General features: G+C 42.0%; 1 protein-coding gene across 3 annotated transcripts in view; it reads right to left on the bottom strand.

Moving 5' to 3' along the window:
* The window catches only part of LOC110491898 (microtubule-associated protein 1B), a 70,163-nt gene that overhangs the window by 19,388 nt on the left and 36,042 nt on the right, over nucleotides 1–14,733 (bottom strand). For all 3 annotated transcript variants that reach the window (XM_036950930.1, XM_036950939.1, XM_036950947.1), the window contains 2 exons: nucleotides 519–601; nucleotides 105–242 (listed from right to left, as the gene is read on the bottom strand). In XM_036950930.1, coding sequence (XP_036806825.1) covers nucleotides 105–242; nucleotides 519–601 — 221 coding nt within the window. The remainder of the gene's footprint in view (nucleotides 1–104; nucleotides 243–518; nucleotides 602–14,733) is intronic.

Here is a 14,733-nt window from a genome sequence, read left to right as displayed (position 1 = left end):
ATTAGAAAAACATGAGCACATGAGCCAGTGCTAGAGACGACAGTAAAGTGTCAGAACAGGCTGTTTTGAATAGGATTTGACTGTTCTGAACAGTCATATCTTACCCCAGGATCAGCAAAGACTTGTGAGAAGCTCTTATAGGTGAAAACCCCACTTTGGAGAAGCAGGTCACCGTGGTCTGAGTTCTGCCCACTCAGGACCAGGAGTTTGTGTCCTGCGGAGTCTGTGACTAGAGACTGGATCTGGGGCAGAGAGCAAAACAGAGCAGTTATAGGAAACAGCACAGAACAAAGAGTGTGTCTTTTTATATGGGCTACACTATGAAATGAATCAAATGTATTTACATTTTGTTATGCCATTATGGTATTCCATTCAAAGCATGGTGAGAGGAAATAGTTTGTTTTAGGTTTTAAATCATAATGACAAAAGGTAAACAGATGTATACAATGATTGAAAGCTGGTTTAAATATAGTAACAAACCAGAAAATATAATATATATTTTAAATCTTGAAACACACCTCTGAAGCAACTGTATCCTCTGATGGGTTGACCAACACGACTGTCTCTAGGACATCACTCTTGTGGTGGAGAGTCCTTTGCCCTACAGGGGCCAGAAAAATCGAACAACATGAGAGAGAGGCCAGACGTGTTTTGTCAACATCTTTCATGCACTTGCTTTGAAGTGTTCCTTTCAAACCCTTGTAGACATAACCAACATTGGCACAGGTCAACAGCTTAAAAGGCTACTGAGAATCTTGCCAGAGTCTGAGCAGTCTGCCCCAAAGACATCCTGCTGGAGAGCATCCAGAGTTTATCTGTGAAAACCTTTTTCAGTCGGGGAGATTTAGTACTCTGTACTGCGTGGTGCCTGTTATGTGGGGCAGACACTTAGAGAGAGCACACACCACAGTGCGTCAAGGCAAGAACAAAAGTTGGAACAGGAAGTAGGTCACCAATGTCTACTACTGGTTGCGGCTTGAAATCAGAGCTAACAGGTACAGCTTTTTAGAACAGAACAAACCCACTGGGCACACACTGGTTGAACCAACGTGGAATAGATGTTGAATTGACGTCTGTGCGCAGTTGGAAGTGGAGAACAGCTACTGACATTTTCATGCAAGATAATTGAGAATTGGATAATACTTAAGCTAGAATTACATGGCTTTGTAACATAAATATTGGGCCAATATATCCAAATGTTTGGCAATCATCATCACAAGGACTCATATGATTTTCAGGTTATTGGTCAATATCACAGACACTGAAAACAATGCAGTAAGCTGGCATAATTGGTATGAAATCACTGACGTAAAAAGAGAGCAAACATAATAAATCATAAATGATTAATTAGTGAATATAATGCTGAATATCCAGGTCGTTCCACCAATTCGGCGCCTTTTGAGAAGTATAACTTGGTCAAAAAAAACATTGGATTTCACCTAATTTTAACATTCTGTCATAAAGAGCACATGTCCAACTTCATAAACACATTTTCCCCATCTCAAGAGGTTAAATAAAAATAATACTATAGCAAGTGCCTATTTAGTGCCAGATAAAGTAACAGGGTTGACCATAACAGAGTGGACGATTTCATCTTAAATCAGCCAAAAATGTCACTTTTCTATGTTTTAGTAAGGTTAGGGTTAATTATGTGTCAGCATTTCTACCCATTCAGTTCAGAGGTGTGACGATAAGCATTTCATTCCCGTTTGTTTAAGCACCAATGCAGACTAATAATAGAGCCGGCTAATAAGTGAGGGAACTTGACTCTGTGTTCCACTTGCTATCTTCTATACATCCCGAGTTTGCCGTCCTCCTCCATTTTGGTACTGTATATGCACTGTCAACTCTTTGCTGGGAAAGAGCTCTACAGAGGGTCGCTTTGTGTTGCTTGTAGTGCAGAGCGATTGGTGCTTTTCGAGGTCGGGTTTCGGTTCGATTATTACAAATTAATCACGGTTTTCAATTTCGGTTTTGATGATTTGAGTTGAATGCTTTAACACAGAATAAAACAATGAATAAAAGTTCCATGATGGTAGTGACTGTCCATTACTGCTTATCACTTATTAACCATCATTTATTCGCATTACTTTACCTTAATAAAATGTTTCAGTTGTGTATATTACATTTGTTTTATTTAATGACTTTATTCATTTATTAAGTCATCATCTCATCTCTATAGAGGGGCTGCATATGCTGTCTGACAAAAATCACTATTTTGTAGTACTTGTAGTTCAAAGTAATTAAGGCCTACTTTTATGACTGCTGAAAACCAACTATCAATCACTTAGGTCATGTATTTTCAGATAGAGATACTGTACCTCGCGAAGCAAGAGCTGCTCTCTATATCCCCTCACGATTGTGCATTCTTCTGCCTCTTCCGTAGCAGGCATAAAAGAAACACAGACCAGACAAGTAGATGCACAATGGATTATGGTCATTGTAGTGAATTACGTTTTATGCGCTAAACTAGGTATAATATTGGCCTCCCTACTACATCGCACAGTTCAGGCTGGATCTGATTTATCTCTCGAGAAACTGTGCAATGTGCGAATTGAGCTCACAGAAAAAAAACAGAACAACAAAACGAAATCAACATTTCAGTTAATCGCTCAGCACTAGTTGCTTGCCACATGCAAGGTAGTGATTACTGGATTGTGGACTGAGAAAGAGGAGAACATTAAAAAATAGTAAATTAGGGGATAGAAGGTACAGGCCTAGGTGATGAGAATGACAACTTGGCCTGACATGACAGACAGTGTACACTTTTGACTCACAATCAGGATGGATACTTTTGATTCATTTCCAAAATAGAAAAAGTTTGCATTTGAACAGCTACTTACTTGTCTGCTGTGGAGTGACAGCTCAAACTCTCTGTGATTGGTTGGAGTCAGTCAGTTGACTGAGTAGGAGGAACAGAATAATTGGCTGAAATGATGCAAAAAAGTGAAACCTCATCCAAATGGTTGTGGTGCTAATGAGCTTTCGTTGCCAATGATAAAAATGATATCATTACATAGAAATTGGACCTGGGGCTTGAGAGAGGAAAGGTGATTGGACCTGGGGCTTGAGAGAGGAAAGGTGATTGGACCTGGGGCTTGAGAGAGGAAAGGTGATTGGACCTGGGGCTTGAGAGAGGAAAGGTGATTGGACCTGCTACAGAACTGGTCAAATGCTGCCATTAGCAGCAGGAAAAAGCAAACTGTTAGTATGGTCCCAGATATGTTTGTTCCGTCTTGCCAATTACTATAGAAGCTGGTTAGACAACATAAACAGATCTGGGACCAGTCTAGGCAAACTATGAGAGGGACAGTGACGTTTTACCGCGTAGGCCTACTATAGTTGAAGCAGTGAGGTACCAAAAGAGAACCCTGTTCACTAGAGCATACTGGAAGAACCGTTGACGAGAGTTCGCCCACTTCAGCCTAGCTGCCCACAGACTGTGGGGAAGGAGACTCACTGCATCGTGACTAAGCCATTGACTACATTAGTTAGTTTGGATATCTTACGTTGTAAGAGTACAGAATATGGGGACATGGGGGACGTTGGGGAATATACAAAACATGGGCGTAATAGAATACGAGAACAAAGGCATATGATATCAGGCGCAGGCAGAATAAGGACAAGTAGGATTATAGTCTATTTCCAGAGAGACGGCGTGTCCCTTTGCCCTCCTGGTATGCTTTCTCAGGTGAAACAGCAGAAAGGAGACTGCGTTAGCTGCTAGTCCCGGCAGGACGACCCCTCTCTGACATTGCAGACTGGTACATTGTGATACTTGAAAAACAGAGAGCCTATGTCAAGCAGGGGCTGGTCAGTCCACTAAGTAGACAGGTGAATAATACGCCTACGGGATAGAGACTTAAGAGGCTACCATTGCCTTCACTTCTCAGCAAGACATCATCTCGGTGATGACCATGTTGGTTATAACTCTCTGTTTCTTTATTCAGAAAAAAAGTAGGTTGAGAAAACAGCAGGAAGTTAAACAGGAAGGTTTACTTCAGTATTTAACATTAGAGTAGTAAACCACTGTAAGTAGCAGCACTGCTACTGACGAAGAACGGCACACAGTATAATTTACAGTAAGTGGCCTATGTCATTGGTACCAGTAAGTAAATATGTTCAGATAACAGAATAATCAAATGTGTAGAAAATCTGACATGATTATACATTACTCATGAACTCCGTTAATGATGTAGGCCTAAAGCATGCCCATCAACCTCCAGCCACTATGATGAATAATATAAACACACACGTCTCGATCCTCAGGACTGCATCTGTGGTAGCCTCCACGTCAGACAGCTCTGTTTCTCTGCTTTGCTGTTTTGTTTCAACAGTCCTTTGGAATAGCAGGATGTTCTGCCAAGTTCCCCTCCTCTATTCATCCCTCTGGCTTTTCATTTAACCAGTATCCCAGAAACATGAAAGCATCCCACTTCATGGAAACTGACATCCCACCAATATGGAACGCCGTTTGGTTCTTTGCGTGTCAAAAAAAAAAAAACACTATTTGACGTGTCATGTAACACTATTTGATGTGTCAAATAAGCTTGTTGACCAATCAGGACCTGAATATGACTGCACGTCACTGGTAAAGTTGTCTCGCACACCTGGTCATAAAAAAAAAGTTAGCTAGCTCATGGATGCATGGATGCAATGTTCTTCCCCAGAAACATAGAAAACGACATCTGTCTCAGTTGCTATAGCTAGCTAGCTAACTATAAAGCTAGGTATCATCTAAAATAACCCTCATTTATAAGACTGCTTTTTTTGATTAATGGTGGTCGGATCCATCTATTTAAAAGCTAGCCACAATAAGGATTAGCCACAATGGTGGACTTTGCGGTTAGCCTTCAAAATAAAAGTATGTAATTGACAGTGATGCAAATGAATACAAATAGTAGAATTATGCCATAATTGAATAGATCATGCTAAACGAGGTTTGAATGTTGTTATATAAAATCAACAAAATACAATAATTTGTTCATTTGACAAAAATCTGTTGAAATCACACTGATTGTATTATTATACTTTCGAATTGCATTGGAGGAATACTTGTTTTACTGTACTTTACTGGATTGTGGATCAATGGCATGGGGTATCAGTCTACTCAGTGAAAAACAATACTGCGTGGATGTTTTAGAGTCTGATAACTCTGAGGAGGATGTTAGGAAAAAAACATATTGGGTATTGATTAGACTGATACCCCATTTCATTGATCCCCAATCCTTAGGTAAAGCTGTGCAGTGCAATGTGAATGTCAATACACACAATATGCTGACTGGGGAGGTGATTTCCACAGTCACAGTCCCGCGATAGATAAGAGGTACAACGCTAATATTTGCGTAAACTCTTCACAGTTGTGTTCTGTGGGTGTCGCCGAGTAAACTGATACCCAATTTCATTGCTTCACATTCCAACCTTGTTAAACACTATCTTGTCTAAATATGGCATGATTCCACCAATTGTAATCTTCTGCATCACTTTCAAATAGGTACTTTTATTTTGAAGGACAACCGTAAATTCCACTAATCCTTATTTTGGCTAGCTTCACCCCACATAACCCGGTCCGGTCGAGCCTCACTAGATGAAGCAAGCTGGCTGCTTATAACGTTAGCTTTGGGCAACAGAGTTAAGTAGCTGGCTAGCTAGTTCAATTTCAATAGGCAAACAACAAGTGGCTACCTAGCTAATACTTACAAGGATTCATATATCATTGCTAAGAATAATGAAAATGACTGCAGTTTCTACTGGCCATTGTTTTCAGACTGGTTGTATTGGTGCTAGCTAGGTACCAAGCTAAAGCTAGCTACCCCAGAAGTTGCAGTCAAACAAATAATGCCTTATTATCAACGCGGTATTGTAAACACATCGTTCGTGGCCGGTGATTAGTTGTTTACAGACTTTTTTTTTGTACAGCTTTGACAGCGCTACCGATAGTAGTGGTGGCGCTTGACTTGCACGTGCAAATTCAGAACACACAACATTCTATAATAGAACTGTGTTATTTGACGTGTCAAATGAAAAGGTTATTTAACACGTCAAATAGTGTTATTTGACATGTATCTTTTTTTTTTACATGCAAACGGCGTTCCATACACCAAAGGCATGTCGAAAATCCACCTTTCCTATATTTTAGCTATATTTCTTATTTTTCACTTTCATTTTCCCTTACAAATGTAGCTAGCTAGTTTAGCTTATTCAAACACCCGGCTCAAACAGAGGGATGCTATGTTAGCTAGCTATCCAACACTGGAACTCTTCCAAGTCAAGATAGGCTTTGGTTTTACAAATCTATTGCCACCTAATGTAACTGCTAAACTGCTTACTGACTGTACACTGTACTAACTGTGTTTGATCAGTGGTGTATTCATTCCGCCGATTCTGTTCAAAAACGTTTCTTAAACAGAAGCAAGCGGACTGAAATGGGGATAGACATACCTGAATTTGTCCAATAGAAACTGTTGGACTAATGATTACACCCTAGATAAGCTAGATGCAGGCTAAATCTTAACCAATGCATTTTATTGTTGAGTTTCCTGCGCAATATCCCCAGACTGCTCTTATTTCACCAAGGAATTTTCTATCACTCACTTCTGTGTCATTTTCTGACATGTACAAAAAAGTCGTCAGCAGCTGTGAACTTCTGAAGCAGCCTCCCTAACACATTCAGCAATAGGCCTGTTTTAGCAATGTCAAAGAGGCTCACAGAGGAGTTAATTACCATATCATTAGCTTGTGTCCTCACTTCTCTGTACAATGGTGGTCCTGACTTCTTGAAGATACACATGATGAAACCCAAACCACTCACAGACACCCACATCCACACATAATTAATGTGGGAAGCCAGTGAAACCTCAGGAGGAACTAAACTCTTAGCTCCAGACTCACTTGACTTGGCTCTCCATCAGTGGAGGCTCCACAGAGGAGGAAGGGGAGGACATTCCTCCTCAGTGAATTTCCCAAAAATAAAAAGTGAAACTTTTAAAAAGTTGTTATCCTTTTTAGATAAAATTCTACAAAATATATTCACGTCACCAAATAATTGAGTAAAGCACACTGTTTTGCAATGGAGGTCTACAGTAGCCTCAACAGCACTTTGTAGGGTAGCTCCATGGTGTAGCCGGAGGACAGCTAGCTTCCATCCTCCCCTGGGTATACTGACTTCAATACAAAACCTAGGAGGCTCATGCTTCTCACCCCCTTCCAAATACTTACACAGTAATTATGACAACTTCTGGAGGACATTCTCCAAACTATCAGAGCTCTTGCAGCATGAACTGACATGTGCCCAAACAATCAGAGAATCAATCTGGTACTGAAAGCATAGCTAGCTAGCACTGTAGTGCATAACATGTGGTGAGTAGTTGACTCAGAGAGAGAGAAAGACAGTTTTGAACCAATAATTTCTTCAAAAATGAAGGGAGAGAGATCACTACCCTACTTAGCAAATGTAGCTAGCTAGTTTAACCTACTCAAACAGAGGGATGCTATGTTAGCTAGCTGGCTATGACTATCCAACACTGGAACTCTTCCAAGTCAAGGTAGGCTTTGGTTTTACAAATGTATTGCCACCGGGGCCCACTGGTGTAAATGTTAAACTGCTTACTGACTGTACACTGTACTAACTGTGTTTGTTTGATCAGTGGTGTATTCATTCCGCCGATTCTATTGAAAAAACGTTTCTTAAACTGAAGCAAAAGGAACGAAACTGGGATAAACCTACCTGAATTTGTACAATAGAAACTCTCATTTGCAACTGTTGGACTAATGACTACACCGTAGATGAGCTAGATGTAATAGAAATAAGGCCATGCTCGTAAACATTTTTTGCGTCATCCCTCATCTTAAACGGCACCGAACGCCACAGGTTCCATACAGTAGTCCTGGACCCAAAGGAGAGAAGGTCGTTTTCAGACAGAACTCACTGTTACTCTCCTCAGTACTCCTTTACCTGAGCTGACCTGCTTGATATAAATACCCGCATCTGAACTCTGGAAATGGGAGCGCTCTGTTAAAAAAACAGCTAAAACAGAGCACTGATCTGATGATCGACCACGGCCCAGTCACTGCACTGCTCCAAATAGCCTGCTCCACATTTAGCAATCAGGGACTGTGAGGAGGTTGAAGGAATTTAAAACGATCACATCTTCAATTCAAGAGTTTCATTCCAAAACGCTATATATCCATTTTCAGAAATGTTGGTAAATGAGCTTTTATTTTTTAAAGAAATTATGAAAGAGATTGCTGTGTTTTTTCACTACCTAATCATGGCATGGGGTTGTTCAATGACATATGTGTTTGTTTAAAATCTATCACTTTATGGTTTCATTTCAGAGATACAAATAATCATGTTTCTTTTGTTGCAAAATGCTATATATCCGCCTCACTCAGAGAAATAAGTAGTACTGCTAGGTTTTACACAAATGTAACAAATAACTACATTTTGAATAAAGAAATGTAGAAATGATACATCTGCGACATCAATATTTAAAATGTAAAATGTCAATACATTTTAAATGTATACATTTGACTTTTTTGTAATTTAGCAGCTGTTCTTATCCATAGCAACTTACAGTAAGTTACACATACAGTAGCCTATGTTTGGGCGGAGCATGACTTCAGCACCCTGGACAGCTCCTCTATCCAATACACAAAATATACAAACCATAAATCTGGTATCGATTTGATGCTAAAGAGACAACTAAGACTTAATTTATATGCAGGTTCATGCACTCTCTGGCACCCTTTTCAAACTACCGTGCCCAGTACAGTTGGGCTTGGGCTTGGTTTGGCTCAGTAGTGTGTGAAGGGTATGGATGAGAGATGGTTGACTTACCCAAAGACATCTTCAAAGTACACACAGCAAGCAGCTGACCATCATGGAACCCCATTGTGCTAAGCTCTAAGGGCTACACCTGATGATGTAATTTATGTTTACTCCAGCAGTCACTCCTAAGTAACTGAGACAAGGTGACGAAGGTGAGCTTTTACGCAACACTGACACCCAACAGGGAAGCATAAAAAGGCAATTTGAACCTGATGCCTGCATGGGCCATCTTATCGAAAGCCACCCATCGCAGTAAACAAAGGTAGCGTGGAGAGGCACATAAAAACAGGGTTAGCGCCGCTAATCTCATTTAGCTAATGTGACTTCATCCCATTCTGAGGGTAGAGCTTAGTATAACTTATAGATAAAGAGGAGCACATTGAAATGGAAAATGACAGACCAGGCTATAGTCTCCAAAAAAGACAGACCACCAAGTATGACATTTTAAAGGCCCAATGCAGTCAAAATTCCTGTGTTTGTATCATATTGTACAACAGCTGATGAAACAAACTGTAAAAATTTTTTTTTTAAATGATCAGTGTTATTTCATGATAGTTGCTGGTTAAAAATACAATCTACAAAGGATCCTCGAATAAGCATATTTTGCATGGGTGGAGTTTCAGCTTGCCTGGTGACATCACCAGGCGGTAAATAAGTTAATAGACCGATAACAAAGAGAGTTTCAAACCTCTCTGCCAATAACAGCTAGTTTTCCGTTTCCAGGTGCGCTTCCCCCCTCCCCTCAGACCACACCTGCACAGACAGACACCTGCACAGTCCTAGCAAAATTCTTGCCATTTTTTTGTGGGGAATTTTACCCCCTTTTTCTCCCCAATTTCGTGGTATCCAATTATTAGTAGTTACTATCTTGTCTCATCGCTACAACTCCCGTACGGGCTTGTGCAAAATATATAGTCCATTGTAGTTCGAAATGTAAGAGCAGACAGTTGGGAAACATGTCTTAAAAACATGTTGGTAACATACAATACAACTCTGTCTGTATGTTCTGTAACGTGTCACCCTAAACAACTAAACAAACCCCATGCCAACACCACCCAACCATTTCCTGGATGTCAGTTGGCTCGCCACCTTGAACCTGAACAGTAGGTATATATCCCAGTTCCTCGCTGTAATCCTAGTCCTGTGATTTGGTTGCGCTGGATGATTGTGCTGCTAAGCCAGATAAAGCCTCTCCACGTTAATCGCAGCTGGGCCTCCGAGTACCAATCTCAGACCTCGACCTCGGAATGGTTGTGGCCAAATCACTGAGTCCAGGGGTGTGTTCATGAGGGCACAACAATGGACAACACAAATGAGCATTTCTAATTGGACAAATTCAGATACTACCTTCCCACTTCACTCCATTTCAGACCATTTTCATGCATAATGAATACCACCCAGATCATCACCTGGGGAAATGAGGCAGGACTATCTGTCTGAGTCTCTGTGTTGGTCTGTATTAGAGGCCAACCGATTATGATTTTTCAATGCCAATACTGATGACGATTATTGGAGGACCAAAAAAAGCCGATACCGATTTAAATCGGCTGAATTGTATATATATATATATATATATATATATATTACAATACTGAATATAATACAAATAAAAATCAATTTAGTCTCAAATGAATAATGAAACATGTTCAATTTGGTTTAAATAATGCAAAAACACAGTGTTGGAGAAGAAAGTAAAAGTGCAATATGTGCCATGTAAAAAAGCTAAAGTTGAAATTCCTTGATAACATATGAAAACTGGTGGTTCCTTTTAACATGAGTCTTCAATATTCCCAGTTAAGAAGTTTTATGTTGTAGTTATTATAGGAATTATGACGTGTCGACTATTTCCCTTTATACCATTTGTATTTCGTATACCTTTGACTATTGGATGTTCTTATAGGCACTATAGTAATGCCAGCGTAATCTCGGGAGTTGATAGGCTTGAAGACATAAACAGCGCTGTGCTTCAGGCATTGCTAAGAGCTGCTGGCAAACACAGTAAAGTGCTGTTTGAATGAATGCTTATGAGCCTGCTGCTGCCTACTACCGCTCAGTCAGACTGCTCTATCAAATATCAAACCAGACTTAATTATAATAAACACACAGAAATACGAGCCTTTGGTCATAAATAATATGGTCAAATCCGTAAACTATCATTTCAAAAACAAAACGTTTATTCTTTCAGTGAAATACGGAACCGTTCCGTATTTTATCAAACGGGTGGCAACCCTAAGTCTAAATATTGCTGTTACATTGCACAACCTTCAATGTTATGTCATAATTATGTAAAATTCTGGCAAATTAATTATGGTCTTGTTAGGAAGAAATGGTCTTCACACAGTTCACAACAAGCCAGACGTCCAAAACTGCTGCATATACCCTGACTCTGCTTGCACAGAAGAGAAGTGACACAATTTCCCTAGTTAGTATTGCATGCATTTATTGCATTTATTTAAACTAATTATGCAGGTTTAAAAATATATACTTCTGTGTGTTGATTTTAAGAAAGGCATTAATGTTCATGGTTAGGTACATTTGTGCAACGATTGTGCTTTTTTCACAAATGTGCTTTTGTTAAATCATCACCCGTTTGGTGAAGTTGAAGTAGCCTGTAATTCGATGGTAAATTAACAGGCACTGCTTTGATCATATGTAACGCACGACAAGCTAGTTAACCTCGTAATATCATCAACCATGTGTAGTTAACTAGTGATTATGTGAAGATGGATTGTTTTTGATAAGATAAGTTTAATATTAGCTAGCAACTTACCATGGCTCCTTGCAGCCACAAGGTCCTTTTGATGCTGCACTCGCATAACAGGTGGTCATCCTGCCACGCAGTCTCCTCGTGGATTGCAATGTAATCGGCCATAATCAGCGTACCACAAAAGGCAGATTACTGATTGTTATGCAGATTACTGATTATTATGAGAACTTTGAAATCAGCCATGCCGATTAATCGGTCGACCTTTCGTCTATATACTACTCTAAGAAGGCTCCCCTTTCTAAGGCTTCTTACCCTATCTGCAGGGACCAGACAGAATAAACTCCAGGAGGCAAACGGTGGGATATAGCCTGGGCTGGCATCATAGTGCTCTGACATCTATGGCCAATCATCTCTGACCAGTGAGGAAGGATGTGCTATAATATACAACAAAGGAAAGGATGAAACTAAGTATATTCACCCTCATTAAGTACAGGGCCAGCTCTAGCCTTTTGGGGGCCCCAAGCGAGATTTGGTTGCCCCCCCCATACAAAAAACATCTGTTATACAGTTAATTTCAATTCTATCAATTTTGCCATGAGGTAGAATCAAATAAAATGTTATTTGTCACATGCTTCGTAAACAACAGGTGTGGTGTTACGTGAAATGCTTTCTTTTACGGGTCCTTCCCAACAATGCAGAGAAAAAAAATAAAGAGAGAAATGTTGCAATTCTACAAATTTTGCCATGACTTAGGCCATGTTAATAATATCTGAGTGAGAGTGTCATGTACTGTCATGTTGTGTCTTGTCTCTGTCCTTTCCCTTCACCCTGTCTCCCTCTGCTGGTCGTTGTTAGGTTACCTTTTCTCCCCCGCTTTTCCCCAGCTGTTCCTTGTCTCCTCTGACTACCCATTCACCCCGTTTCCCACCTGTTCCCTTTTTCCCTCTGATTAGGTCCCTATATCTCTCTCTGTTTCTGTTCCTGTCCTTGTCGGATTCTTGTTTGTTGTGTTTCATGCCTGAGCCAGACTATCGTCATGTTTGCTGTAACCTTGTCCTGTCCTGTCCGAATCTGCCGGTCTATCTGAGCCTACCTATGTTTGGTTATTAAAGAAGCTCTGTTTAAGTTAGTTCGCTTTTGGGTCCTCATTCACTCACCGTAACAGAAGAATCCGACCAAGAATGGACCCAGCGACTTCGGATCCTCTCCACTCAGCCGTCGGGATCCAGGGAGCGATGCTAGGCAGACACGAGCAGGAAGTGTCTGCTGCTCGACATGCCGTTGAGACCCTGGCCACCCAAGTCTCCAACCTCACAGAACAGGTTCACCATCTCCGCCTCGATCCACCGGCCACTTCCAGGGCTTTCGAATCTCCGGAGCCCAGAATCAATAACCCGCCGTGTTACTCTGGGGAGCCCACTGAATGCCGCTCGTTCCTCACCCAGTGTGATATTGTGTTTTCTCTCCAGCCCAACACTTACTCCAGGAGCACTGCTCGTGTCGCCTACGTCATATCTCTCCTTATTGGACGGGCTCGTGAGTGGGGCACGGCAATCTGGGAGGCAAGGGCTGAGTGTACTAACCAGTATCAGGACTTTAAGGAGGAGATGATACGGGTTTTTGATCGATCTGTTTTTGGGGAGGAGGCTTCCAGGGCCCTGTCTTCCCTATGTCAAGGCAATCGATCCATAACAGACTACTCTATTGAGTTTCGCACTCTTGCTGTCTCCAGTGGCTGGAACGAGCCGGCCTTGCTCGCTCGTCTTCTGGAGGGTCTCCGCGCAGAGGTAAAGGATGAGATTCTCTCCCGGGAGGTTCCTTCCAGCGTGGATTCCTTGATTGAACTCGCTATTCGCATTGAGCGACGGGTTGATCTTCGTCACCGAGCTCGTGGAAAGGAGCTCGCGCTCTCCGTCGCCCCCCTCTCCGCATCACTACCATCTTCCTCTGCCGGCTCGGGTGCTGAGCCCATGCAGCTGGGAGGTATCCGCATCTCGACTAAGGAGAGGGAACGGAGAATCACCAACCGCCTCTGTCTCTATTGCGGTTCCGCTGGTCATTTTGTCACTTCATGTCCAGTAAAAGGCCAGAGCTCGTCAGTAAGCGGAGGGCTACTGGTGAGCGCTACTACTCCTGTCTCTCCTTCAAGATCCTGCACTACCTTGTCGGTCCATCTACGCTGGACCGGTTCGTCAGCTTCCTGCAGTGCCTTAATAGACTCTGGGGCGGAGGGCTGTTTTATGGACGAGACCTGGGCTCGGGAACATGACATTCCTCTCAGACAGTTAAAGGAGCCCACGGCCTTGTTCGCCCTGGATGGTAGTCCTCTCCCCAGGATTCAGCGTGAGACGCTACCTTTAACCCTCACTGTTTCTGGTAATCATAGTGAAACCATTTCTTTTTTAATTTTTCGTTCACCTTTTACACCTGTTGTTTTGGGCCATCCCTGGCTAGTTTGTCATAATCCTTCCATTAATTGGTCTAGTAATTCTATCCTCTCCTGGAACGTCTCTTGTCATGTGAAATGTTTAATGTCTGCTATCCCTCCTGTTTCCTCTGTCTCTTCTTCACAGGAGGAGCCTGGTGATTTGACAGGGGTGCCGGAGGAATATCACGATCTGCGCACGGTGTTCAGTCGGTCCAGGGCCACCTCTCTTCCTCCACACCGGTCGTATGATTGTAGTATTGATCTCCTTCCGGGAACCACCCCCCCCCCCGGGGTAGACTATACTCTCTGTCGGCTCCCGAACGTAAGGCTCTCGAAGATTATTTGTCTGTAGCTCTTGACGCCGGTACCATAGTCCCCTCCTCCTCTCCCGCCGGAGCGGGGTTTTTTTTTGTCAAGAAGAAGGACGGGTCTCTGCGCCCCTGCATAGATTATCGAGGGCTGAATGACATAACAGTGAAGAATCGTTATCCGCTTCCTCTTATGTCTTCAGCCTTCGAGATCCTGCAGGGAGCCAGGTTTTTCACTAAGTTGGACCTTCGTAACGCTTACCATCTCGTGCGCATCAGGGAGGGGGACGAGTGGAAGACGGCGTTTAACACTCCGTTAGGGCACTTTGAATACCGGGTTCTTCCTTTCGGCCTCGCTAACGCTCCAGCTGTCTTTCAGGCATTAGTCAATGATGTCCTGAGAGACATGCTGAACATCTTTGTTTTCGTTTACCTTGACGATATCCTGATTTTTTCACCG

The sequence above is a fragment of the Oncorhynchus mykiss genome, chromosome 2 (genome assembly GCF_013265735.2).
Source record: "Oncorhynchus mykiss isolate Arlee chromosome 2, USDA_OmykA_1.1, whole genome shotgun sequence".
Classification (NCBI taxonomy): domain Eukaryota; kingdom Metazoa; phylum Chordata; class Actinopteri; order Salmoniformes; family Salmonidae; genus Oncorhynchus; species Oncorhynchus mykiss.
Note: the sequence above shows the minus strand (reverse complement) of the source record. Positions and strands in the feature narration are given on the sequence as shown.